General features: G+C 47.5%; 6 protein-coding genes across 9 annotated transcripts in view; 3 read left to right on the top strand and 3 right to left on the bottom strand.

Moving 5' to 3' along the window:
* Positions 1-3,832: 3,832 nt before the first annotated feature.
* On the bottom strand, positions 3,833-4,150 carry LOC137534440 (histone H4). Its single transcript, XM_068255931.1, has one exon. It carries the CDS (start codon positions 4,142-4,144, stop codon positions 3,833-3,835), a length of 312 nt encoding a protein of 103 aa, XP_068112032.1. The 5' UTR covers positions 4,145-4,150.
* Positions 4,151-5,727: 1,577 nt separating this feature from the next.
* Positions 5,728-6,120, bottom strand: LOC137534425 (histone H2A type 2-B). The gene has a single exon (XM_068255919.1). The coding sequence runs from the start codon at positions 6,118-6,120 to the stop codon at positions 5,728-5,730; it is 393 nt and encodes a 130-aa protein (XP_068112020.1).
* Positions 6,121-6,514: 394 nt separating this feature from the next.
* On the top strand, positions 6,515-9,179 carry LOC137536786 (histone H2B 1.1-like). The gene is made up of 2 exons (XM_068258988.1): positions 6,515-6,658; positions 8,973-9,179. Exons 1-2 carry the CDS (start codon positions 6,515-6,517, stop codon positions 9,177-9,179), a joined length of 351 nt encoding a protein of 116 aa, XP_068115089.1.
* Positions 9,180-10,291: 1,112 nt separating this feature from the next.
* The window catches only part of LOC137534381 (zinc finger protein 84-like), a 31,287-nt gene continuing 14,404 nt past the window's right edge, over positions 10,292-27,174 (top strand). The window contains exons 1-5 of one of the 4 annotated variants that reach the window (XM_068255865.1): positions 10,292-10,313; positions 21,517-21,622; positions 24,894-24,955; positions 25,457-25,568; positions 25,694-25,801. In XM_068255865.1, the coding sequence (XP_068111966.1) occupies positions 21,550-21,622; positions 24,894-24,955; positions 25,457-25,568; positions 25,694-25,801 (355 nt within the window). In that variant the 5' untranslated portion in view covers positions 10,292-10,313; positions 21,517-21,549. Of the gene's footprint in view, positions 10,314-14,199; positions 14,910-21,516; positions 21,623-22,689; positions 23,180-24,893; positions 25,022-25,456; positions 25,569-25,693; positions 25,802-27,174 lie in introns of those variants that run through there. The other 3 variants (XM_068255864.1, XM_068255866.1, XM_068255867.1) reach the window with 3 other exon arrangements.
* LOC137534418 (histone H3) lies at positions 11,248-11,787 on the top strand. The gene has a single exon (XM_068255913.1). It carries the CDS (start codon positions 11,266-11,268, stop codon positions 11,674-11,676), a length of 411 nt encoding a protein of 136 aa, XP_068112014.1. The 5' UTR covers positions 11,248-11,265; the 3' UTR covers positions 11,677-11,787.
* On the bottom strand, positions 13,297-13,710 carry LOC137534417 (histone H3). The gene has a single exon (XM_068255912.1). It carries the CDS (start codon positions 13,708-13,710, stop codon positions 13,300-13,302), a length of 411 nt encoding a protein of 136 aa, XP_068112013.1. The 3' UTR covers positions 13,297-13,299.

The following is a 27,174-nucleotide window of genomic DNA, read 5'->3' as shown; positions in this document are numbered from 1 at the left end:
CGCTTCAGTGTCTCTTTAAGGCCTTTTTTCCATGAACTGTTGATAGGCAGTGAAATGCCTCTCAAAATATCACAACTGCTTGCTGCTGCCTGGTAACTGCTTGTTGAGCACACAGCTCAACAGTCAGTTGAAAAGAGGCCTACGGGTGATTCTGGCCCATGGTTGTGAAGTCTGAGGAGCGGAGTTTTCTCTTAACCTTTCATATCGTTATATTCTTTGCACAAATCTCATATGCCTCCTATTTCTGGCTTGTATGTAAATTTCATCCAACTTATATGCGACCCTGAATTTAGACCAATCCAAATCTAGCAAAACCGTTGAAGGGTATTTGATTAGCTCTGTTTAATGTATAAAATCTGCATGCAACAAGACAGAATTATCAGTATCTGGCTGACACCTCTATTCCATAATATTTCTTTTCTCAGCAGTTTATATATCTATTTGGTGTGCTGCAGTGCAGAATTCTGATCAGAATCAGAAAATGATTGGAAATCCAGTCGGAATCGGTATTCCAGACAGTGAACATTGCCGACTGGGAACTGCAGGCCGGCCCGGGAGGTGTGTTACACTTATTTCAAGCATTGTGGTGCACAATTCAAACTTCCACCAATAGTTTAGGTTTTTTGTGGGCCTTCTGTGCTAGACGCTGGAAAAGAGCTCACTGTGATAATGGAGCAGGCATGATCGGAAGAGCCCATTTCCGTTTCCGGGACAACTCCGCATACCGTCATACCGAAATTCCGCATACCGGCACATTCCGGCGGTATTTCGAAGCATGCCTTTTTTTACGGAAATGCTGTTTTTTTTATATGCGCACTGTTTGGGGGGTGGCACCCAGGCGGAATTTCGCGTCCATGAGCTTGTTGTCATGATTGGTCAACTCATTCTGCATCTCCTGATTGGTCAATTCATTCCGATTCCGATTTTGCCGGAATTCCGCATTATTTCGCATTCGGGTTTGACATTTCCAGATTCCGCGGAACAATGCGGAAACCCCAATTCCGGCAGAATTTCGGAATTTTAGCTTCCGCGGAATTCGGAAGCTCATGCCTGTAGTGGAGCAACATGGTTACATTGTTAATGTCCGAATGTATCAAATCTCAGCTACAGTGTACAGAAACTGCACACTCACTCCTTCCATATTTATAATAATGTATCAAATCTCAGCTACTGCTATAGGGTACAGAAACTGCTCAATACTCGCTCCTTTCCTATTTATAATAATGTATCAAATCTCAGCTACTACAATAGGGTACAGAAACTGCTCAATACTCGCTCCTTCCCGATGTACAATGTATCAAATCTCAGCTACTGCTACAGTGTACAGAAACTGCTCAATACTCGCTCCTTCCCTATGTATAATAATGTATCATATCTCTGCTACTGCTACAGTGTACAGAAACTGCTCAATACTCGCTCCTTCCCTATTTATGATAATGTATCAAATCTCAGCTACTACTATAGGGTACAGAAACTGCTCAATACTCGCTCCTTCCATATTTATAATAATGTATCATATCTCTGCTACTGCTACAGTGTACAAAAACTGCACAATTCTCGCTCCTTCCATATTTATAATAATGTATCCAAATCTCAGCTACTGCTACAGTGTACAGAAACTGCTCAATACTCGCTCCTTCCCTCTGTATAATAATGTATTAAATCTCAGCTACAGTGTACAGAAACTGTGCAATACATGTATAATAACATATGAAATCTCAGCTACTGCTACAGTGTACAGAAACTGCTCAATACTCGCTCCTTCCCGATGTATAATGTATCAAATCTCACCTACTGCTACAGTGTACAGAAACTGCTCAATACTCGCTCCTTCCCGATGTACAATGTATCAAATCTCAGCTACTGCTACAGTGTACAGAAACTGCTCAATACTCGCTCCTTCCCGATGTATAATAATGTATCATATCTCTGCTACTGCTACAGTGTACAGAAACTGCACAATTCTCGCTCCTTCCATATTTATAATAATGTATCCAAATCTCACCTACTGCTACAGTGTACAGAAACTGCTCAATACTCGCTCCTTCCCGATGTATAATAATGTATCATATCTCTACTACTGCTACAGTGTACAGAAACTGCACAATTCTCGCTCCTTCCATATTTATAATAATGTATCCAAATCTCACCTACTGCTACAGTGTACAGAAACTGCTCAATACTCGCTCCTTCCCTCTGTATAATAATGTATTAAATCTCAGCTACAGTGTACAGAAACTGTGCAATACATGTATAATAACATATGAAATCTCAGCTACTGCTACAGTGTACAGAAACTGCGCAATACTCGCTCCTTCCATATTTATAATAATGTATTAAATCTCAGCTACTACTGCAGTGTATAGATCCTGCTCAATACTCGCTCCTTCCCTCTGTATAATACTGTATTAAATCTCAGCTACTGCTACAGTGTACAGAAACTGTGCAATACATGTATAATAGTGTATTAAATCTCAGCTACTGCTACAGTGTACAGAAACTGTGCAATACATGTATAATAATGTATCAAATCTCAGCTACTGCTACAGTGTACAGAAACTGTGCAATACATGTATACTACTGTATTAAATCTCAGCTACTGCTACAGTGTACAGAAACTGTGCAATACATGTATAATACTGTATTAAATCTCAGCTACTGCTACAGTGTACAGAAACTGTGCAATACATGTATACTACTGTATTAAATCTCAGCTACTGCTCCAGTGTACAGAAACTGTGCAATACATGTATAATTATGTATAAAATCTCAGCTACTGCTACAGTGTACAGAAACTGCTCAATACTCGCTCCTTCCCTATGTATAATAATGTATTAAATCTCAGCTACAGTGTACAGAAACTGTGCAATACATGTATAATAACATATGAAATCTCAGCTACTGCTACAGTTTACAGAAACTGCGCAATACTCGCTCCTTCCATATTTATAATAATGTATCCAAATCTCAGCTACTGCTACAGTGTACAGAAACTGTGCAATACATGTATAATAATGTATCAAATCTCAGCTACTGCTACAGTGTACAGAAACTGTTCAATACTCCCTTCCCCTAATGTATCAAATCTTACTTCCTGGCCTGCTACAGTGTATAGAAACTGTTCAATACTCGTTTGTTCTTGTATAATAAAACAAAGTGCTGCCACCATGTGGTGAACATTTTTCTTCTGGGGTATGAATACAAAACAGCTGTATTCCCCGATACTATGACGGAAATCAATGTAACCATCAATATGACATTGATGCACAAAGTACTACGCTTTCTAGAGGCGGTGGGTGGTCCTGAGAATATGTGCAGCAAAGCTGATACTTTGTTTCCTCAGATAGATACATACTAAGCTCACATGTAACAGCAACATGATTCAACGTTTACGTGTTTGTAGGTCTTCTGTGCTAAAAACACAGCTGGCAAGGTGCTCAGGCAAGTGTGTCCCGGAGCCATATGGTTACAATGTATCTCCAGTTGACCTCACATGATACAGAGCGTATTAACCTCCTTATCACTCCCCTTCCATGTATTACATCAATACATACAGTACTGTATAGCGCTTCTGTGGAGGCGGTGATCCTTCCTCAAAAATGTGCATCTTATGGATCATCCCGTTTCATAAAATAAAGTGCGGAGTCTGATATGTAGTACATGTATCACCTACCGTGTCAATACAGAACTGTATTCCCCAACCCCAGACGCTATAATAAGTGTCAGTGTGAATAATTGTGTACATACGTAGTATTACCATAGCGCTTTCTATAGAGGTGGTGGGTGGCCCTGAGAAGGGCCTTTTGTGTAGTCGGGATGGAGTCGGGGTAGTTTAGCCGCCGAAGCCGTAGAGGGTGCGCCCCTGGCGTTTCAGGGCGTACACCACATCCATGGCGGTGACGGTCTTCCTCTTGGCGTGCTCGGTGTAGGTGACGGCATCGCGGATGACATTCTCCAGGAAAACCTTCAGCACTCCGCGGGTCTCCTCATAGATGAGGCCGGAGATACGCTTGACACCCCCTCTGCGGGCCAGGCGGCGGATGGCGGGCTTAGTGATGCCCTGGATGTTGTCCCGGAGCACCTTCCTGTGCCGCTTGGCGCCTCCTTTCCCGAGACCTTTACCGCCCTTTCCTCTGCCAGACATGATGCTTCTTCTCTGCTGGAGATACACAATGCTGTGCGCTGCCGCCTCCCCTCCTCTTATACAGGCTGAGCGGACCTGACAGGAGACTGCGCTGAGGGGGAGGAGCCACGGGCGGATGTATCATTGTTACCCTCATAACAGTTGTAGCTACTTTCTTACTGTATAATGAATATACACTGTAGCAGTAGCAATGCTTCCCTGTGTGTCACGTGCGGAGGCTTATCCAAGCATTTTTATAACTGAACTAAACGGTGATTCAGTATAATCATGATTTTCTCAGACCCTGAATGTTGCTCTTTGATACACTTTGTACTTTTGGAGGGGGCGGAGCCACAGGCGGATTTTGCAAAAATCATTTTGTATGTGTCTAATTTCTTATAAGTTATTAAGTGTTGGTTGTTCTGCTTCCTCTAATATTACATACAATGTTACATTTCTGACATTTAGCAGCAGCGCTCCCTACAGATCAGGGCTTATATTGGCAGTGATGTGCTCTGTCAGCTCACAAAGCATCACAAGTAACACTTCTGCATAGGCTCTCCGGCATGTTTCCCCTCACACTGGGCATAATGTAACAGCTGTGCTGCTAAATGACGATCTGTGTCCCTCCAGGATTCCCCCTGTAAATGTTACAGCAGAAACACAAACCTCACGTGCTTCTTATGGGGGAACTCTGCCTCGGGCCTGGCATTATAGTAGCAGCAGAGCCGAGGAAAGGCTGAATACGGCGGGGAATATATAGTAAATGCTGAATAGAAGCTCCCGCTACAACAACCGCACATCCATCCGGGCAGCTCCGAGGAATTTCGTCGGCAAACTTGAAAATAGCAACTGCTCTGCCTCAGCCAATCACAGCTATAGAAGCTTCTCCGCCCAGCCACTAGCATTGCCAGAATATTGCTCTGCATATTGTGAATGAGGCAGTTAGTGTGCAGATACACTTCCTACTGTTTGTACTGGGTGGTTGTGATTGAAAGGCTAATCCTCAAATGCATTAATTGTAATTTATAAATGAAAAAAAGTTTTCTACGGTATTAATAAAAGAAGCCGACAGGAGATCCACCACTATATAGATGATGTGCACTAATAGTAACAGCATTGCCTGCTTATAGCACTGTTGCACACTTTGTTATAGAAGAGCTTTGCGCGGAGTCTGAGGACTTGTCGGTCTCCATACATTACACGCCCATAGAGCTACTATAGGAACATGCGTGTGAAGTGTAAGTTACTTTCTACATGTACCAGAAGCGGTGTCTCCCGCACTCAGCAGGATCAACCCGAACGTCATCACTTGTGTATTGGGCTGATGTATCTTTTTTAAGAATCTAATTCACCTGCAATGATCTCCACAATCACAGCTTATAGTTTTCACATTGGCTATAGGTGTTCGGGAAACTACAATTAGGTACAGAAATCCGGTATAAACTAATACAAAGCAGTGCTGTACATAATCTCCCAGGTGCATAAACTATAGAATGCGAAACATATGGTATAATCAGCTCTGTATAGACCGTGTGGGTGGCTCTGAGAAGAGCCTTTGTGGTTCTGTACTGTGTGTGTCCGGCGGCCGCTGCTGCAGGGAATTACTTGCTCTTGGCCGCCTTGTGGCTCTCGGTCTTCTTGGGCAGCAGCACGGCCTGGATGTTGGGCAGGACTCCCCCCTGGGCGATGGTCACCCCACCCAGCAGCTTGTTGAGCTCCTCGTCGTTGCGGACAGCCAGCTGCAGGTGGCGGGGGATGATGCGGGTCTTCTTGTTGTCCCGGGCGGCGTTGCCAGCCAGCTCCAGGATCTCAGCGGTCAGGTACTCCAGCACTGCGGCCAGATAGACCGGAGCTCCGGCCCCCACCCGCTCCGCATAGTTGCCCTTCCTCAGCAGACGGTGAACACGGCCGACTGGGAACTGCAGGCCGGCCCGGGAGGAGCGAGTCTTGGCCTTAGCACGGGCCTTGCCGCCTTGTTTGCCGCGTCCAGACATGATGATGATGGCAGCTAATCAGGATGTGTCTCTCCAACGTAAGTATCCTAATCCTGCCCTCCTCCTTCTATATATACTCTGCAGGCTGTCCCGCGCTGTCACCTGATTGGCTGCTATTCAGTACTGCCAATGGCGGCTCGGTCTAGCAATCCGCCAATCAGCGACTAGGGCGGTGCTCTGCATGTTATACCTGAATAGCCGGTGTGTAGTTGTGCTAAACCAATGAGGGAGAAGGGGCGGTGATCGGGCGGTGACAGTGACGCTGCCAATCAGCACAGCAGCTCCTCAGTAGCTGCGTTTGCATAGGCCGCCCATATAAGGAGGGGAGGCGGCGCTGTGGCCTCTCTGTATATCTCCGCACTCCGCAGTGACTGAGCAGCAGCATCTTCCAGCCATGCCTGAGCCAGCCAAGTCCGCTCCTGCCCCCAAGAAGGGCTCCAAGAAAGCCGTGAGCAAGAGCCAGAAGAAGGACGGCAAGAAGCGTAGGAAGAGCAGGAAGGAGAGTTACGCCATCTACGTGTACAAGGTGCTGAAGCAGGTACATCCCGACACCGGTATCTCCTCCAAGCAGTGGTGGCTCCAGGAAAAATTTTTAGGGGGTGCTATGCAGGTGCTGGACCAATTTCCGGGGGAGCTGGCGGCCTGCGGCGCGCGAAGCGGTAAAAAAAAAAAAAAAAATATGGGTGTGGCTACAACCTGCGGCGAGCCGCGGTGAAAAATGGGCGTGGTCATGACCGGATGAGGGCGGGGCTAACTGTCATTTAAAGTGAACCCAGGGTGAGAGTGATATGGTGGCTGCCATATTTATTTCCTTTTAAACAATACTAGTTGCCTGGCAGCCCTGCTGATCTATTTGGCTGTAGTAGTGAACTGAATTACACCAGAAACAAGCCATGCAGCTAATCTTGTCAGTTCTGACAATATTGTCAGAAACCCCTGACCTGCTGCATGCTTGTTCAGGGTCTATGGTTGAAAGAATAAGAGGCAGAGGACCAGCACGGCAGCCAGGCAACTGGTATTGCTTAAAGGGAGATAAATATGGCAGCCTCAATATTATTCTCACCTCGGGTTCCCTTTAAAAGTGCAACGCAAAGACAGAGGGCCCAAGTTTTTGTGACCCTTTTCCCAGAAAATTCACATAATTGTGCAGGTTTTCTCAAGAAAATACACGTAATGTGAGCAGATTTTAACAAAAAACGTCCAATGACCCCAATATGCACAATCGTTATCAGATATGGCTCCAATATGCACAATCGGTAGCAGATATGACCCCAATATGCACAATCGGTAGCAGATATGACCCCAATATGCACAATCGGTAGCAGATATGACCCCAATATGCACAATCGGTAGCAGATATGACCCCAATATGCACAATCTGTGCATATTGGGGTCATATCTGCTACCGATTGTGCATATTGGGGTCATATCTGCTACCGATTGTGCATATTGGGGTCATATCTGCTACCATCGGTAGCAGATATGACCCCAATATGCACAATCGGTAGCAGATATGGCCCCAATATGCACAATCGGTAGCAGATATGGCCCCAATATGCACAATCGGTAGCAGATATGGCCCCAATATGCACAATCGTAGCAGATATGGCCCCAATATGCACAATCGGTAGCAGATATGGCCCCAATATGCACAATCGTAGCAGATATGGCCCCAATATGCACAATCGGTAGCAGATATGGCCCCAATATGCACAATCGTTATCAGATATGGCCCCAATATGCACAATCGGTAGCAGATATGACCCCAATATGCACAATCGTTATCAGATATGACCCCAATATGCACAATCGGTAGCAGATATGACCCCAATATGCACAATCGGTAGCAGATATGACCCCAATATGCACAATCGGTAGCAGATATGACCCCAATATGCACAATCGGTAGCAGATATGACCCCAATATGAACAATCGGTAGCAGATATGACCCCAATATGCACAATCGGTAGCAGATATGACTCCAATATGCACAATCGGTAGCAGATATGACTCCAATATGCACAATCCGTAGCAGATATGACCCCAATATGCACAATCGGTAGCAGAAATGACCCCAATATGCACAATCGGTAGCAGAAATGACCCCAATATGCACAATCGGTAGCAGAAATGACCCCAATATGCACAATCGGTAGCAGAAATGACCCCAATATGCACAATCGGTAGCAGAAATGACCCAAATATGCACAATCGGTAGCAGAAATGACCCCAATATGCACAATCCGTAGCAGATATGACCCCAATATGCACAATCCGTAGCAGATATGACCCCAATATGCACAATCCGTAGCAGATATGACCCCAATATGCACAATCCGTAGCAGATATGACCCCAATATGCACAATCCGTAGCAGATATGACCCCAATATGCACAATCCGTAGCAGATATGACCCCAATATGCACAATCAGCATCACCTGAAAAAGAAACGAAAAACCCATTTACTCACCTACAGCCAGAAGACCTTCTTTCCCGACCTCCTGTCCCGAGTCCCGACCTCATTGTGGCGCACAGCGCCCGCGCGCCCACGATCCTCTTCCTTCCCGACGTCACGACGAGACTTCCTGCCTGCATGCAGAGAGCAGGGCTACGGGAAAATGGCCGCCCGAAGCCATGCACTGCAGACTCGAAGTCTGCAGAACAGGGCTCCGGGCGGCCATCTTACCGTAGCCCTGCTCTGCTGCTTCGGGCTGCCGCTGTGAACTGACTTGGCGTCTTTTAGACGCCTGAAGTCAGTTCACTCCAGGGGGTGCTTTGGGGGTGCTTGGACGATTCTAGGGGGTGCTCGAGCACCCCCTTGCACCCCCCTGGCGCCGCCCCTGCCTCCAAGGCCATGAGCATCATGAACTCCTTCGTCAATGACATCTTCGAGCGCATCGCCGGGGAAGCTTCCCGTCTGGCTCATTACAACAAGCGCCACACCATCACCTCCCGGGAGATCCAGACCGCCGTCCGCCTGCTGCTGCCGGGAGAGCTGGCCAAGCACGCCGTGTCCGAGGGCACCAAGGCCGTCACCAAGTACACCAGCGCCAAGTAACAGCGCTGCCCGGATACTAAGCACACCCCAAAGGCTCTTCTAAGAGCCACCCACCAAATCGCTACGGAGCTGGTTTATTACCTTTCAGTATTAGGCGGCCTGTCATCCAATATGCACCTGATCTGTTCTTTTTAATTAATGGCAGTATTTGTATAGCGCCTTTCTCCTGTCGGACTCAAAGCGCTTGCGAGGCAGCCACTAGAGCGCACTCAGTAGGCAGTAGCAGTGTTAGGGAGTCTTGCCCAATGAACTCCTTACTGAATTACTGGCTTACTGAACAGGCCGAGATTCGAACCCAGGTCTCCCATGTCAGAGGCAGAGCCCTTAACCAGTACACCATCCAGCCACTGCTTGCAGCACCCTATATACGTTAACACAGATTATTGGCTAGTCACCTGCGCAGTATGGGTCCTACACGTAGTAGTTTCTTCCCACCTCTAGGCCACTTATTTTAACGATTTGTGGTTTAGGCTGATTCATATCCATATATGAGCTGAGTGACGTTGGTCTATCGGCTTTTATCATGCGGCAGAGCCTGTTCACAGCTAGTAAAATGCTTAGATTTATTTCGTGAACTTAAAGGAGGCCGAACAAATATATTCCTAAATTAGGCAGAACAGTATAATGACCGGTATTCCCTGTATGATATGTTTGGACACATAATGCATTGATAAAATTTACAGTGATCTTGCAAATTAAAACCGTTACAAAGTCTGCAAGATCAGGGTGACTTGGTAATACTTCCTAATACTATCCGATCTGCCATGCAATACACAGAAGTGGAACTTCGGCATTCCTCTCCTTTGAGTTTTAGTAGTGGTTGAATGTGCCAAGTTACAAAATGATTGGATGGTTGCCACTGCCCACCCAACACTATTGTAGAGCCAGTAGATTATTGTAACTAATAGGTGCTCACTGTCCTGACCCCTGTGTTTCAGGGGGAATTATGGGGTCAGACAGGGTGTTCGCAGATGGGAAGATGGCTGAACAGTTTTAGCATGCAGCCTTTAATCTGTGTGTAGGGATGTTGTTCAGAACACTGCAGCAGACGACCTCTTTACACTCGGACATACCCCAGTCTCCCAGAGCAGAACATACCCGGCCCTTCATCAATGCAGCGGTAGATGATAAACGGTATGGGAAAATATATATTGGACATGCCACTGCCTTTTTTAATCCTGCTGCTAAATTCACTCATCCTCCTTTCACTCTCTCAATACTATAATAGCCCCAGGTAGTAACAATATAAAAAGCTGCCTTCAAATGAGTATATGTACATCTAGCAGCCTCCAAATTCACCCAGACACGCACCAATCACCTCTACTGACCTACCGCAGTAGGGAAAATAAAAAAATATACGATGCATAAAAATCTATAACGTATGCAAGAAAAAATTTGTTAAGGTTTCTTACATACGTTATAGATTTTATGCTTGTTTTTAGATTTTTGTTTATTTAAGACCCAACTAGCCAGATGTCCATTGACATAAAATATCTTATCACAAGGATAAGCAGCCGCAGTAGGCTTTTCATTTCTGTCTGGAGCATTTCTTTCACTACCTATGACTATGGTGGCTGATGAATGGGGACAGGGATCCCCCGCCTGCCAATCTGTAGTCACAAGTGATGTGTAGCTTCCCAGCCGGCTGCAGCTGCCTAGATAGATACATGAACAGCCCAAATATTGTATCTATTTCTCTCATCTGGTACAATGTTTCCTCTCTGGCTCCGCCTCCTCTCCTCCTCTGATCTGAGCCGATACAGAACAGCTTGTGCTGTGTGAGCTGCAGAGAAACAAGTACTTTATTTTATGTTCCTAATCCTTCCACTATTTCCCGCGGCTTTATAATTATCTAGTATAGTTTAATAGGCAAGTATGACCTCTTAGGGGAAATTGGCGGGCTGCTGCTGGAACAATAGCCTGGCGGTACATTTGAACAATAACGGATGCCCTCCAATAGCCAATCAGGGAGAGACACAAGACACGCCCCCACCAATCAGAGGGCAGAGCTCAGTATAAATAGGAGTAGCGGCGGCTGTGTCTCCCCATATTCGCAGCAGCACATTAGTGACGCTGATTAGCAGGCATGGCCAGAACCAAGCAGACAGCCCGCAAGTCCACCGGCGGGAAGGCTCCCCGCAAGCAGCTGGCTACTAAAGCCGCCCGTAAGAGCGCTCCAGCCACCGGCGGAGTGAAGAAGCCCCACCGCTACCGGCCCGGCACTGTGGCTCTCCGCGAGATCCGCCGCTACCAGAAATCCACCGAGCTGCTAATCCGCAAGTTGCCCTTCCAGCGCCTGGTGCGGGAGATCGCTCAGGACTTCAAGACCGACCTGCGCTTCCAGAGCTCGGCCGTCATGGCTCTGCAGGAGGCCAGCGAGGCTTATCTGGTGGGGCTCTTCGAGGACACCAACCTGTGCGCCATCCACGCCAAGAGGGTCACCATCATGCCCAAAGACATCCAGCTGGCCCGCAGGATCCGCGGCGAGAGGGCCTAATCACGTCACGCAGCCATCCTATTACGTCACACAACACAAAGGCTCTTTTCAGAGCCACCCCACATCCTCTATACAGAGCTGTAGTGCCGCACATCACCCCATCTACTCGCTGCAGGGAGACTAGGGGATCTGTAGCTGGAGTTGTCCCGTGCCTAGTATATGCAGATAGAACGTGTGCAGGGCTGGTTCTCTCATGAAGCAAGGTGAAACATTTCAGGGGCAGAATTTGTGTACTGTGTCCCTTCCTGGGACAAGGTGGAGTGACTGACGGAGAGCAGTTTGTTCGTGACAGACTTGTGCTATTGAGCTGCATCCCGCCATTTGAGAACCTTGCATGAAGCAAATTGCCGTATGCTGTGCAATCTTTCCAAATTGGGGGGGGAAGGTCTCTACATTCAGCTGTCTGCAGAAAGCTGCATGCTACATCTTGGCTGCACTCTGTTCCTCCAGCTACTCAGCAGCGCTTCCCTGACACCGTCACTAATTATCTCGAGGGCTCCGGTGTATATAGTGGTGTTCTTCTCTCAACTAATACATTGTAGTGATCTTTCTGAATGTTGCTGCTGTTATAAGGATGATAGAGAAACGTGCATCCCCGGGGGCATGGAGAGCTGAGTGCAACTAATAACACCCGAGATTCTAGTAATGAGCCGTTGCCAGGTCCCCCGACTCTGCTATCTCTTGGCGTGTATGTCCGCCTTCCACATCTACATGGGTGGGCATCTGCATACAGAAAGGGAACCAGGTCACCTGCTGGGGTTGTCGGTAATAGGATGTGTAACGTCCTTCTCTACTCTGACATTCTCTATCCAGGGACAAACAAGACAAAGGATGGCAGCCCTTCAGAGAAAGCTAGGTAGCTCCGAATAGTCACTGTGTTGGGGACCGGGCGAGAGCTCCAGCTGTACTTCTAATAGCAAATTGCCGGAAGCTATTTATTGGACTATTATAGTCTGAAGATCAGAACCAGCACAGTGCATATCTGAGTTAATTGGTTAAGTCATCCACGTGTTAATGAACATCATCAGAATACATTATAGCGCAAATGCAGTTCAGCTAATCACATCTGACATAGTTTCGCACTGCTGTGGTTGAGGGTGAACTAACTTGAATTGGATCAGCAATGTTACTGCAGTAGTATTTTCTTCCTACAATACTTATTACTGTATCCACCTCAATTCCTCCGCTATCCTGAAATTTTGGGAAAATAACGTGCCAAAAGGAATTGACTCCAAATGCATAGCATTGCCCTATGAAGTCGCCTACAGTAAACGATATAAGTGACCGGTATGAGATCTACGCCAAATAAGCAACGTTACGATAATTAGACAAGAACTGTTCTGTACCAAACGTCACATCCACTTCCTGAGCAGCTCGTGCTGCTGTGAGATCTTATTTGTATAAAATTGGAAGTGCTGGGAGGGAAGAGTACAGCTGCCCCAACATCGCGTCACCCTCCAGCATCAACTATGCAGCTGCAGTTTATGTATAGAACTCAGAACAAAGCAGCGAGAGTAGTAAACTCAGTGACGTGCGGTACTACAGCTCTGTAAGGAGGATGTAGGGTGGCTCTGAGAAGAGCCTTTGTGTTGTGTGACGTAATAGGATGGCTGCGTGACGTGATTAGGCCCTCTCGCCGCGGATCCTGCGGGCCAGCTGGATGTCTTTGGGCATGATGGTGACCCTCTTGGCGTGGATGGCGCACAGGTTGGTGTCCTCGAAGAGCCCCACCAGATAAGCCTCGCTGGCCTCCTGCAGAGCCATGACGGCCGAGCTCTGGAAGCGCAGGTCGGTCTTGAAGTCCTGGGCGATCTCCCGCACCAGGCGCTGGAAGGGCAGCTTGCGGATTAGCAGCTCGGTGGATTTCTGGTAGCGGCGGATCTCGCGGAGAGCCACAGTGCCGGGCCGGTAGCGGTGGGGCTTCTTCACTCCGCCGGTGGCTGGAGCGCTCTTACGGGCGGCTTTAGTAGCCAGCTGCTTGCGGGGAGCCTTCCCGCCGGTGGACTTGCGGGCTGTCTGCTTGGTTCTGGCCATGCCTGCTAATCAGCGTCACTAATGTGCTGCTGCGAATATGGGGAGACACAGCCGCCGCTACTCCTATTTATACTGAGCCCTGCCCTCTGATTGGTCGGGGCGTGTCTTGTCTCTCCCTGATTGGCTATTGGAGGACATCCGTTACTGTCCAAATGTTCCTGCAGCAGCCCGCCAATTTTCTCAAAAGTATAAGCCCTCTTATTTGCTTGCCTGCCTATTGAAAAACTATACTAGATTATGATAAAGCAATGAGAAATAGCGGAAGGAGTATAGAGATTTCACAACGACGTTTCCATGCAGCTCTTTATGCACACAGCACAAGCTGTTATGTATCGGCTCAGGGGAAACATCTCACATCAGAGGAGAGGAGGCGGAGCCAGACAGGAAACATTGTAACAGACGCTAGAAGTTGATACAATATTTGGGCTGTTCATGTATCTATCTAGGCAGCTGCAACCGCCTGGGAAGCTACACATCAGTTGTTACTACAGATTGGCGGGGCGGAGGATCCCTGTCCCTCCCTGGCTAGAGACCCTGGCACCATTCATCATCCACCAGTTACAGGAAGTGTATGAATGCATCTCGGGGGCTCATCGAAAGTGTGAGATTGCTTCTGCTTTAAATGTAACAAGATTTCTTATTTCAATGGACATCTGGACGGTCGGGTATTAATAAGCATCGCTGCAACTAATGATGATTTTCATGGACGATTCGGGCTGCCTAAATGCTTGCTGCATATGTGCGACCTGTGTGGTCAGGAGATAAGTTCCGGTAACCAGGGTAGGTGGGGTATTCAGATTTGGCCCGATTTTCCTTGCACTGTTTCCTTTACCCTGCTCCTCGGTCCTTTATCAGAACAGGTAACACACCATACTTCCGCTCTTAGCTTCCCAGGACCTTTCGGGTGCCTTCCTGGTTCCCTCCTGCGGGGCTCGTCTACAGCTAGCGGCCATCATCGTGTAGCACAAGCTATTTTTTTGCCCCTGTATAATTCATCACTTTGTGAGTATACTGTTGCACAACACTGGAGGAATTCGGTACAGGCAATTCATACACAGAATGGAAAATTCATTGGAATGTTATCCACACGTCATTTTCGGCAGATGTCCTTAGAACCGAAAGCCGCCATTTTGTTGTAGCCAATCGGAGTGTCGAGGAGGAGTTATTGAATCTTCCTGTTCTGGGCGATGGAGCTGGAGGTACTGCTTTCTTATTTATGAGTCCATAGGATATAGATAGAGAGAAGGGTGAGGAGCAGTGTTGTCTGTTGGCTAGATGCGGGATCCCTAAGAAATGGCGATTCTCCAGCAACTTCTCTAAATTGTATTAGATTGGATATTGATATTCAAAAAGCAAATTGGGAATATTCCCTGGGGAGTGCAGACTAACAGAGCCGGGACAAGGTCCTCCAGCACCCAAGGCTGAGACACCAAAGTGCGCCCCTCCATCCCTGCCACCCCAGCCATCACACACTGATTGCTATTAGACTAACAGGCCCCCATGGGCCCACAACCTCCCCAACACCTTAATATCTAGTTATCTGGCTTGCAGTCACTGCCATGTATCCCCTTTTCTTATTTCTTTCTACTTCAAACACAATTAGGAATGACAGCTGAATGAATTTTGCGCCCCCTCCTACACTGCGCCCTGAGGCTGGAGCCTCTCCAGCCTATGCCTCGGCCCAGCCCTGCAGACTAATGTCAGTACAACAGCAGATATTGAGGCATAGACGTGCTTGCAAATACCACATATTTAACTGCAACACTAACATAAATAATCAACCTAAACCTGATTGTATTGTAGTCCTCCTCACACTATTTCTAGTCTCCGTTTCCTCCCTCTCTGACACAGATTTAGCCACCTACTTCACCAACAAAATTGTCTCCATCCACCAGGAAATATCCAATCTTCATCTCCCACCCCCTCCCAACCAGCTCCTCCTCTACCCTATCCTCCCCTCACATCCTTCACTCCTACTACCACTGAGGAAGTCAACCACCTACTGCAGACTTCCCATACCACTACTTCCCGCCTTGACCCCATCCCTTCTGATTCACTCCAGCCTCACTTCACGGAATTGGCCCCAGTCCTCACTACCCTGTTCAACCTCTCCCTATCCACAGGCACCTTCCCCTCAGACTTCAAGCAGGCCACAGTACTGCCCCTGCTCAAGAATCCCTCCCTCGCTACCCTCCAACTACCGTCCTATCTCCCTCCTCCCTTTTGCCTCAAAACTCCTCGAGCGTCTGGTTCACAAACGCCTGACCCAGTACCTCAATGCCAACTCACTGCTAGACCCACTGCAATCTGGATTTCGGCCTGCCCACTCAACCAAAACTGCTCTCACCAAAGTGGTCAATGACCTTGCCTTAGCTAAAGCTGAAGGTAAATAATCCATTCTCCTCCTCCTTGACCTTTCAGCAGCTTTTGACACAGTAGATCATCCCCTACTCCTCCAGTCCATGGGCATTCACGATCTTGCCCTGTCCTGGCTTTCATCCTACCTCTCCAACCGCTCCTTCACGACCGCCTTCAATGAGTCCTCTTCCACCCCCAACCACCTTTCGGTGGGAGTCCCCCAAGGTTCGGTCCTTGGCCCCCTACTGTTCACCCTATACACATCCTCCATTGGCAAGGTTATCTCCTCCATGGGTTTTAACTATCATCTGTATGCAGATGATACCCAGATCTACCTCCACACCCCTGACATATCCACCACTACCATGGACAAGGTCTCCTCCTGCCTATCAGCTATCTCCTCCTGGATGTCCGCTAGGTTCCTGAAACTAAATCAAGACAAAGCGGAATTTATGATCTTCCCACCCTGGCCATCCACGAACCTCCTGGATGTGCATGTCACTGTTAACCACACTACCATTCGCCATACCTCTCAAGCCCGCTGTCTGGGTGTCACCCTGGACTCCGCACTCTCCCCACATCCAAAACCTCACAAAGTCCTGCAACTTCCACCTTCGTAACATCTGTAAGATTTGCCCTTTCCTGACCTCTGCCACCACCAAACTCCTCATCCATGCCCTCATAATTTCCCGCCTTGACTACTGCAATACCCTGCTGTCTGGTCTCCTTATGACCCGAACAGCCCCACTGCAGTCCATCATGAATGCGGCAGCCAGAATTATCCACTGCTCCCATCGCTCCACCACGGCGGATCCCCTCCTTGAATCCCTCCACTGGCTTCCTATCCAGTCCAGTAACAGATTCAAGATACTGTGTCTGACCTACAAATCTGTCCACAAAACCTGTCCAACCTACATTTCTGATCTTACTCAGAGGTACACACCTAGCCGCTCACTCCGCTCTTCCAATGAACTTCGCCTAACCGCCCCCCGCATCACCCAGTCCCATGCATGCCTCCAGGACTTCTCAAGAGCTGCTCCAACACTATGGAATTCCCTACCTCCACCCATTAGGGCAGCCCCCTCCTTCAACATCTTCAAGAAAGCCCTTAAAACTCACCTTTTCACTCTGGCCTACTACCTTTCGTGTCCTTACCTCTCCCTCTAGATTGTAAACCTTTGCGCAGGGTCCTCCTCCTTTTGTGTCCTACCTGATCATGCACCTCCATTACTGTGAACCCATGCTAGGCATCTGAATGAACCTAACTTGCCTACTCTCCATGCTCCCATCCAGTGACTGACTAAGCATTACCGTGTACTCATACTGTGCTCCATGATCTGGTCTTTCTTGTATTCATGTATTGTCATTTTGCTGTATGTCACCCCTAAATATTGTCTGTAACCTAAACTAATGTCCAGCGCTGAGTAATATGTTGGCGCTTTATAGGTACAATAAATACATAAATAAAGCTATGAACCAACATTCTGGAATTTTCTGTTGCCAGATGGTAGATTGTAATCGCCTCAAGCACAAATAGGGTACGTATAGGCGTCTTGTTTTGCAGTCTGCTGTGTTGTGCTAGATCACTAAATGAATGAAAGGTATTGTTTTTTGGGGAAAATAAACTACTGAATAAAGCCCAAGGTGGACTAGATCGCCTCCTCTGAGTGTCCAGATGCTGCTCATTGTCAGGCTATGTGTTTACTGGACAAAGGGTATCATTCATAAAGAGGCTGTCGGTAGTGCGGGAAAACACCGTTCTTCTCCGCAACCGGTAATTAAGACTTCTGGGTGGTCATTCATAAAGAAGTTGCCTGTTGCGGTAGAAGTGCAGAGGTTTTCTGGAGGAAGCTGCGGTAGCGTGGTGGAAGACATGCGGAAACATAAAAGCTGCCCGATTCCCTCCGTGCGCTCCTCTGCCTGATGCTGCTTGGGAGGTCCGTCCCATTCATTTACATGTAATCCGCCCGCCTATCGCTACTGTAGAGCAAGCAGTATTTTCCTTCCGGATACCGCTTGCTCTAATCTTTATGAATAGACGTGTTTGTAACTTTTTCTAGATTAATCTAGAAAAACTCCAGACAAGGCGGAAATGTATCGCTCTGTCAGCTTTTCATGCGGAAAGAGCCTTTATGAATGGGGATTATGCTGAGTGGTCGGTAAAGTCACCGGTATTAAGCATTTCCGCATGCGGAAATGCTTTATGAATGATACCCATTGTGTGCATTTACAGTGGCAGTAAAGCATACTAACTGGGCACTCCATGCATCTAACACGTGCTGCAACTTTTCTGCACCATTGCATTTGCAATAATGGTATTGCAGCACAATATGCACAGTATGGAAGGACCTTAGTGTACCTGAGATGGGAATAAAAAAAATGCATACCTGGGGCTTCCTCCAGCTCCCCCCAGGCTTATTGCTCCCTAGCCATCCTATCCCGCCTGGGTCGTCCACATCTGGCCCCAGAAAATCCTCCTGTCAGCGCATGCGCAGTCCAGAAGCGCATGCTCCTCCGTCCTGCTCCCGGCGATGGGAGCACATGCACGTCCGGGTTGTGCACGCTCAGTTGGCCCTGGACCAGAGGACTTTGTGGGTCCAATTGTAGAAGAAGCAGGAGGGGGAGGAGGACGGAAAGGGAGCGATAAGCCTGTAGGAAGCCCCAGGTATTTATATAATGCTTCCTGATGCACAATCTCAGTGCACTAGGAGCAGTATGCGGTTTTCTGCAGTGGGTTAAAAAAAAAAATGACACTACGCCTCCCATGGGCGATTCCCCATTTCTGCCATTTCTGACAGCCGGCTACTGACCAGGAATGCCCTTTTTCCGGGGGCCTCAGGTGTGACCCTACTCTAAGGCTCGGTTTCCACCCATTTAAAAAAAAAGTACGTTTGGTACATTTTGATGCTCTGCTCAGCGCAGAAAAGCCTGATTCTTATGTTAAAAATAGAATCTGCTTACGCGTCTTTAATAAAAAAAATCTATCAGTTTGCTGTGTTGCGTTAAACAGAACACAGGGTCCCAACTTGCTGCATTTTTTCAGACTTGCCAAGTAAATGTACGCAATGACAGGTAAAGGTATGCAGTGTCTAATCGCACTAAACTGGTTGCCGTGTCCGCTTTGATCACCGCCGTCTCATACTCCGTGTCCCCCGGTTCTGCAACTGCTGGCTGCTCTTCTTGGTCCTATGAAACAGACAGGGGCGTAGCAATAGGGGTTGCAGAGGTTGCGATTGCTTCGGGGCCCTTAGGCTATAGGGGCCCATAGGGGCTCTCCCCCAACTACAGTATTAGCTCTCTATTGGTCCTGTGCTGGTAATAATCACTTCTATAGATATTTTGAATAGTGGTAATCATTAACAAACTGTTCCCTATCCCCTTCTTACACCTCTGACACTGCAGTTGTCTTTGGCAGGTTTTGGTGCGCCGTATCAATTGTTATGTATAGAGTTGTAAAACTTGCACCGGGGCCCATAGCTCTTTAGCTACCATTTCTACCGGCAGCAGGATACCATGGGTTATGCTGTTAGCGTGACCCATGGTACTCATTGTGGCACTATACAGCAGACAGGGACTATGAGCTGGTCCTCAAGCCCTTAACCTCCCTGACGGTAACCCCATGTGTGACACGGGGTAAGCCGCCGGAGGGTGCTGCTCAGGCCCTGCTGGGCCGATTTACATCATTTTTTTTTCTTGCTACAAGCAGCTAGCACTTTGCTAGGTGCGTGTGCATAACTACCCGCCGATTCGCCGCTTAAAGATTTGTAGGCTTTTAAAAGCCAGCTTACATACCTTGGCTGGGGATTGAACCAAGGTCTTGGCCGGGAATTGAACCCAGGTCTGAGTGCTTGGTAGTCAGCTCTCTTAACCGCTATACCACCACCAACACTACATGCTAAAGGCAGCCTAGCATGTACCATTATGATCTATCCTAGAGAAAAATGAGCTTGCTTAAGGATGTGTAATATGTCAAAAGCCAACTCACATTGGCCAGGAATAGAACACAGTCTCTGTGGCACAATTGGTTAGCGTGCTTGGCTGTTAACTAAAAGGTTGGTAGTTCAACCCCACCCAGGCATGGCCTTTCATTTTGTGTTCAACAGTTGTCCGAAGAGAACCCCAGATAGCCATGTAGATTAATCTCTCTCTCTCTCTCTCTCTCGCTAGTAGGGATTATCACCGCTTTCCGTGGAGTTGTATTTTCCGCAATTTTGGGCGGAAATTGGTCATTCCATTCCATTTGGTCGGAACAGAATTGCTTTTTCAATCCGGCAGAATTCCGAAATTGCCTGTGAAATTCTGCTGGTATCCGTTGATGCCATTGAAGTGAATTTTCAGTTTAAAGCCATCAAGTCCTAGAGAGAGAGAGAGAGAGAGCAAGCTCATTTTTCTCTTGGGTATATCACAATGGTACATGCTAGGATGGCTTCAGCATGTAGTGTTGGTGGTGGTATAGCAGTTAAGAGAGCTGACTACCAAGCACTCAGACCTGGGTTCAATTCCCGGCCAAGGTATGTAAGCTGGCTTTTAAAAGCCTACAAATCTTTAAGCAAACCCATTTTTCTCTAGGATAGATCATAATGGTACATGCTAGGCTGCCTTCCGCATGTAGTGTTGGTGGTGGTATAGCGGTTAAGAGAGCTGACTACCAAGCCCTCAGACCTGGGTTCAATTCCCGGCCAAGGTATATAAGCTGGCTTTTGGAATTCCCTGGAAGATGAGACCCTCCAGGAGGAGGGAGTAAGGGCAGGAGGGAGAGAGATACACTGCCTGATGTTGTAAAGCAGTGTAGGCCTGTAATTGAACATTTAATGAGATTTGTGACCTTAAAATAGGGGTTTATGTGAAATCTAGATTTTTGCCTGGGACCTTTGGGGCTTGATTCACAAAGCCGTGCAAACTGTTTAGCACGGGTGTGCTAAACAGTTAGCACGTGAAGTGCCGTTCTTGGACTTTTGCGCGCGCAAAGTGCTGCGATTCACGCGGCCGCGGACTTTTGCGTGAATCGCGGCACTTTGCACGCGCAAAAGCCAGCGAACGGCACTTCACGTGCTAACTGTTTAGCACACCCGTGCTAAACAGTTTGCACGGCTTTGTGAATCAAGCCCTTGATGTGTAATTCACTCAATCATGTCTTCCTCCAGGTATTAGATCCTTTGAAACATGTTTTCTATCATTTTTCCATTTTTCAAAATTTTGAAGTTCGCCTCCCCATTGAAGTCTATTGCGGTTTGCGAACTTTTCCGCAAACCAAACCTTCCGTGGAAGTTCGCGAACAGGGTTCGCGAACTGAAAATCAGAGGTTCACGACATCTCTACTTAGGGGACTATGGGAAGGGTAGAGGTAGAAAATCATTGCTCAAGTATGCCTAGGGCTGGGGAACCCATGATTTGTAATTTCCCTTCTGTAATTCACTGTACAAGTTATGTTGATATTATTGTTTTTAGAAGAATGAAGATATTAATAATGTGAAGGTGGAGATGAAAGAAGAGGAAGCAGAAAATGCTTATGTGTCGGGGGAAGAGCTGTGTAAGGAGAAGGAAACTCCCACAGGTGAGGAATAAGCGCTACCTGATTCACATTCACACTCAGAGTGCAGAGGACAGTATTTATTGGCCGCCTCTTTTCAAATCTCTGTAGCTCTGCTTTGTTGCTCAAGGGCACCTATCCATACAGGCTTAAAGAAAACCTGAGATGGGGCTAAATAAGAAATCTGCAAAATCTGCATCTGAATAGCTTGCTGTTGACATGAAGATGTCTTATTATTGCTCATCATCTGCTTCCTGCAAACTACAAGTCTAGCTTCTCAAGTAGGCACACAGGGGTTGATTCACTAAGCAAAATAGTGTGAGCAACCTCCTGTTGCTCATGCTATTAAATCAGCGTGACTTCATTTTCTTGCCATGCACTCTACATGTGCTAGTGGCAGCGTAGCCTGCGTAACTAAGCACTTACCAAAGCCGCACAGTAGTCAGGGACGGTTCTAGACTTTTTGCCGCCTGAGACAAAGTTGTGAGGATGCCTCCCCCCCCCTCCTCCCCATAGGTAGTATAATTGCCCCCAGTATAGGTAGCCTAATGGGGGTAGCAGCCAGGAAGGGGCAGCAGGCATAGTGGTAGGGAGGGGGGTCGGTCCCTCCCTCACCTGGGTCCCCCTTCAGCTATTAGCACAGTGTCAGGCAGCAGGCGGGGAAGCGATGACTCACCTCCTTGCACGTTCCAGCTCTGCGTTCCACCTCTCGTCACTTCCTGCAGTGCCGCCCACTGTACAGTTGGCGGCACTGCAGGGAATGATGAGCGGTGGAATGCATCGCTGGAATGTACAAGGAGGTGAGTCATCGCTTCCCCGCCTGCTGCCTGACACTGTGCTAATAGCTGGAGGGGGAGTGCACACCGGGGGGGGGGGGCAGGTGAGGGAGGAGTGGTCTGACCCCCTCCCCACCGTTTTGCCCGCTACCCCCTCCAGCTCGGCGCCCCCCCCCCCCCTTCATTTCTGAGGAACCTTCCTCTCCCCACCTCATGGGCGGCCTGTGGCTGATAGTAGTGATGTATCTCTACCACAATACTTCACTAGCATGGCTGCTGGTATGTTAATTAACATAGTAGTGCCCACGCTACTGAAGTACCTTGTTCTAGAGTAAAATGCACAAATAGATTTCGCTGCCATCTAAAATAGGTTGTAAAAATTCCCACTTGTCAATCTGTGCATGGGGGATTCACTGGGTTTTCTGCATTTCTAAAGCACTTCCTGAATGGCAGTTGGATTGAGCAACTGAGTCGCTCAGTCCAACTGCCAAAATAGTATGCTGGGCATAATATGGCTGATTCTACTACAGATATTTTACTATCACATTTTCTCACTCTAACCCACCCTCTGCTTACTCCAAACACTAACCAACAATTAACATTGTGGTCTATGTGGTGCCACAATTATCAGGCGCGGAGGCAGCCAACTTAGCCACTACGTGTACAGGCATGTGTAGGGAGCCCAGCCTGCATCTTTGTATGGATCCATTCCATAGAGTGCTATTGTCAAGAATAAGGGAAATACTGAAAATCCCTCATGAGGAGTTGGACTAGTCCAAGGCCTTTCAGATTTTTACTGCATACTGTAAGTGACAGAAACATAGGGAAAAGTAATTTATTGTGCATTTTACTCTGGCAGAAATGTACATTTTATACATATGCATGTGTATTTTGAGGCATCGCGTCCTTAGCCCAGCGGGTAACATTTTTTGTGTGTTTATGCACCTTTATTCCTGGTGATTCTCTTTCTAGTTAAACAATGCACAGAGGTAGCGCACTCAGGTATTATTAAAAGTTATGTGCACAAAGCATTATAAAACACTCCTAATACACTCGTATTACACATCAGTATTGCAAAGCAGGTTAGGATCCCCTTTATGTGCCACAACAGTTCTCTATAATGCCGTTTCAATCATATGATCCACGTGATATGAGCATTTCAATGCAATGTCATAGGAAACTAGGTTTCTCGTTGCATCCAAAATTAGAGATAAGACTTGATATTCCCCTGTGCCTGGCAGACATCCAATAGAACAGCCCTTACCTCACCCTTTGGTGCCTGACTCACCGTCTATGAAGACCCTCAGATGGGTCTATTGTAGCATTGGGACCGTTCCCGGGTCGTCCCCCACCACTCTGGCAAAATACTGGATAGAACTCCACCACTTTATGATGCCATCTTTGCGTTCACCATGCAATTTCTAGAACTCAATAAAAAACCTCTCATAGCGTAAAACCGTCTTAAATTTATTGTGTATAAAAAGATAATGCACTCACACTTTCCCACTGGGTATAAGCACATAGAGTATTTGCTTCAATACGGGCTCTCCCCCGCTTGGTTGGCCACCGGCTGGCTGGTCCTTGTAGTCCCACTCGTTTCCGCCGTTCGTGCGCGCTACTCCCGGCTTTCACTCACGTGGGACACCGCCGTGCTGCTTCCCTAGTTCCTGGTTGCGTAGTTAGGCTCCGCCCGACATGTTTCGTCAGCATATGACTCATCAAGGGATCTCTTTCTAGTTGTTTATGCTGCTATTATCTCCGGCCTGTCCCATTGTGTTGTCCTTAGGGCATGCCTGCAAGGAGATTTCACTCCTATATGTATGAACTCTGGAAGTTACACCTTGACCTTTGTACCATATCAGGGGTGCAGCTAAGACCAGGAAAACCAGGCAGCTGCTTTGGGCTTCACCCACAGCAGGTGCCCCCCATGCTGCCAGGCTGCCCTGTCTGTGACTTGTACAGCCATCCCTGCTTCCCTGTCACTCACTCACAGACCTCAGATCAGCAGCAATGTTAACAAAGGGAAGAGAGGCACAGTGACCACGGAGTACACTGCAGATGCAGAAGTGAGGTCATTGCTCATTTCCTGCATTTTAAGTTTGCCACAAGGTTACTGTGTACTGCTCTCCTCTTTTTTGGGTTGCTGACAATCTCCAGGTCTGTGATTGTTGGGGATGGGAGACCGCAGGAAGCTACATATCCCCGCTGGCACCATGGGGGGGGGGCTACCTATATTGGGGAACACTTTGGCTACCTATACTTGGGTTGGCTACCTAAACTGGGGGGAGTTGCACCTTTGGTTACCTACCTGTACTGAAAGTTCTACCTATTGGAGGGGCACATTGGCTTCCTATTATAATGGGAGAAGGGGCCTCTGAAAACATGGGGGGCACAAATGATGTTCCGTTTGGGACCACAAAAACTTTAGCAGCACCCCTGTACCATGTTCAACCTTGCTACTTTATTTACTGTTTTGTCTTTGATGCTTTAATAACAATATTGGGAAATTTTCGATACAGGTGCAGCAGAGAGATGTACTGGTCTTCTGTGTTCCCAGGATCCTGCAAAGGAAGATTATCAGGTAGATGCTACAAAATATTGCAGCAGAGGAAGTTAAAGTGTACCTATAAGAAGAAAAGTGCCCCTGGTGAGTACTTACCTGGGGAGGGGAAAGCCTCTGGATCCTAAAGAGGCTTCTCCTTCTCCTCAGTAGAGGGGTGTTTGGACTCGTGTTGGGACTCCCAAACATCTGCTTGCTGGCACTTGTCGGTGTATGCGCAATTGCGCATACACACTAGTGACTCTCTGCTTTGGCTCCGGCAGAAATAGCTGAGCCCAATTGGTCCACTGTACTGCACAAGGGCAGACGTCTCATGTCTGCACAGTAGAGCAGTCCCGTACTCTGTACAGCGCTGATGGTGCTACATAATTACAAGTAATTGTTAGTACATGAAGGGAAAATAACTAATAAGTACAAGTAATAGTAGTAATCATCACTTCAGTGTGTCTTGCAAGTGATACGATGCTCTTGTTGGACTTTGTAGATATATATTTACTGTTTGTATTGTTTTGTGTGGTACAGGATGGAAATGTGATTACTACTAAAGTAGAAGTGGGGGATGAAGGGGAAGAAGCATATGTGATGGGTGACCAGCTGTATAAGGAGGAGGAAATCCCTGCAGACATCAGCACAGGTGAGGCTTATAGACTAAACAGGAAAAAAGGGGAGTCAGGAGTTGTTACCCCCTGAAGTACACCTACCCACCGACCCACTTACTTTATTCAGTACAAGAAGCATCAGTCTCTTCTTTATTCATAGACTCCACAGACAGCAGAGCAGCTGAGAAAAATGTGAAAGGTCAAGTGGAGGAAGGAGATGAACATGTGTGCATTAAAGAACAAGACCTGTCTATAGAGAGGAGTACAGGTGAGTAATACTGTATATCACCAAAAATAAGACAGCTTTTTAGTAAAAAAAAATATTGGGCTAAAAGTGGGGCGTTGGCTTATCTGCAAGTGATATATTTGTGCAGCAAAGGCAGCAGGCATAGTGGTGGGGAGGGGGGTCGGACCCTCCCTCACCTGGGTCCCCCTCCAGCTATAAGCACAGTGTCAGGCAGCGGACGGGGAAGCGATGACTCGCCTCCTTGCACGTTCCAGCTCTGCGTTCCACCACTCGTCACTTCCTGCAGTGCCGCCCACTGTACAGTTGGCGGCACTGCAGGGAATGATGAGCGGTGGAATGCAAAGCTGGAACGTACAAGGAGGTGAGTCATCGCTTACCCGCCCGCTGCCTGACTCTGTGCTAATAGCTGGAGGGGGAGCGCACACCGGGGGGGGGACCCAGGTGAGGGAGGGGTGGTCTGACCCCCTCCCCACCGTTTTGTCCGCTACCCCCTCCAGCTCGGTGCCCCCCCCCCCCCCCCCTTCATTTCTGAGGAACCTTCCTCGCCCCACCTCATGGGCGGCCCGTGGCTGATAGTAGTGATGTATCTCTACCACAATACTTCACTAGCATGGCTGCTACTATGTTAATTAACATAGTAGCGGCCACGCTACTGAAGTATCTTGTTCTAGAGTAAAATGCACAAATAGATTTCGCTGTCATCTGTGCATGGGGATTCACTGGGTTTTCTGCATTTCTAAAGCACTTCCTGAATGGCAGTTGGATTGAGCAACTGAGTCGCTCAGTCCAACTGCCAAAATAGTATGCTGGGCATAATACGGCTGATTCTACTACAGATATTTTACTATCACATTTTCTCACTCTAACCCACCCTCTGCTTACTCCAAACACTAACCAACAATTAACATTGTGGTCTATGTGGTGCCACAATTATCAGGCGCGGAGGCAGCCAACTTAGCCACTACGTGTACAGGCATGTGTAGGGAGCCCAGCCTGCATCTTTGTATGGATCCATTCCATAGAGTGCTATTGTCAAGAATAAGGGAAATACTGAAAATCCCCCATGAGGAGTTGGACTAGTCCAAGGCCTTTCAGATTTTTACTGCATACTGTAAGTGACAGAAACATAGGGAAAAGTAATTTATTGTGCATTTTACTCTGGCAGAAATGTACATTTTATACATATGCATGTGTATTTTGAGGCATCGCGTCCTTAGCCCAGCGGGTAACATTTTTTGTGTGTTTATGCACCTTTATTCCTGGTGATTCTCTTTCTAGTTAAACAATGCACAGAGGTAGCGCACTCAGGTATTATTAAAAGTTATGTGCACAAAGCACTATAAAACACTCCTAATACACTCGTATTACACATCAGTATTGCAAAGCAGGTTAGG

Source organism: Hyperolius riggenbachi, chromosome 10 (assembly GCF_040937935.1).
Source record: "Hyperolius riggenbachi isolate aHypRig1 chromosome 10, aHypRig1.pri, whole genome shotgun sequence".
In the NCBI taxonomy this organism is placed as follows: domain Eukaryota; kingdom Metazoa; phylum Chordata; class Amphibia; order Anura; family Hyperoliidae; genus Hyperolius; species Hyperolius riggenbachi.
This window is presented reverse-complemented; position numbering and strand designations above follow the sequence as displayed.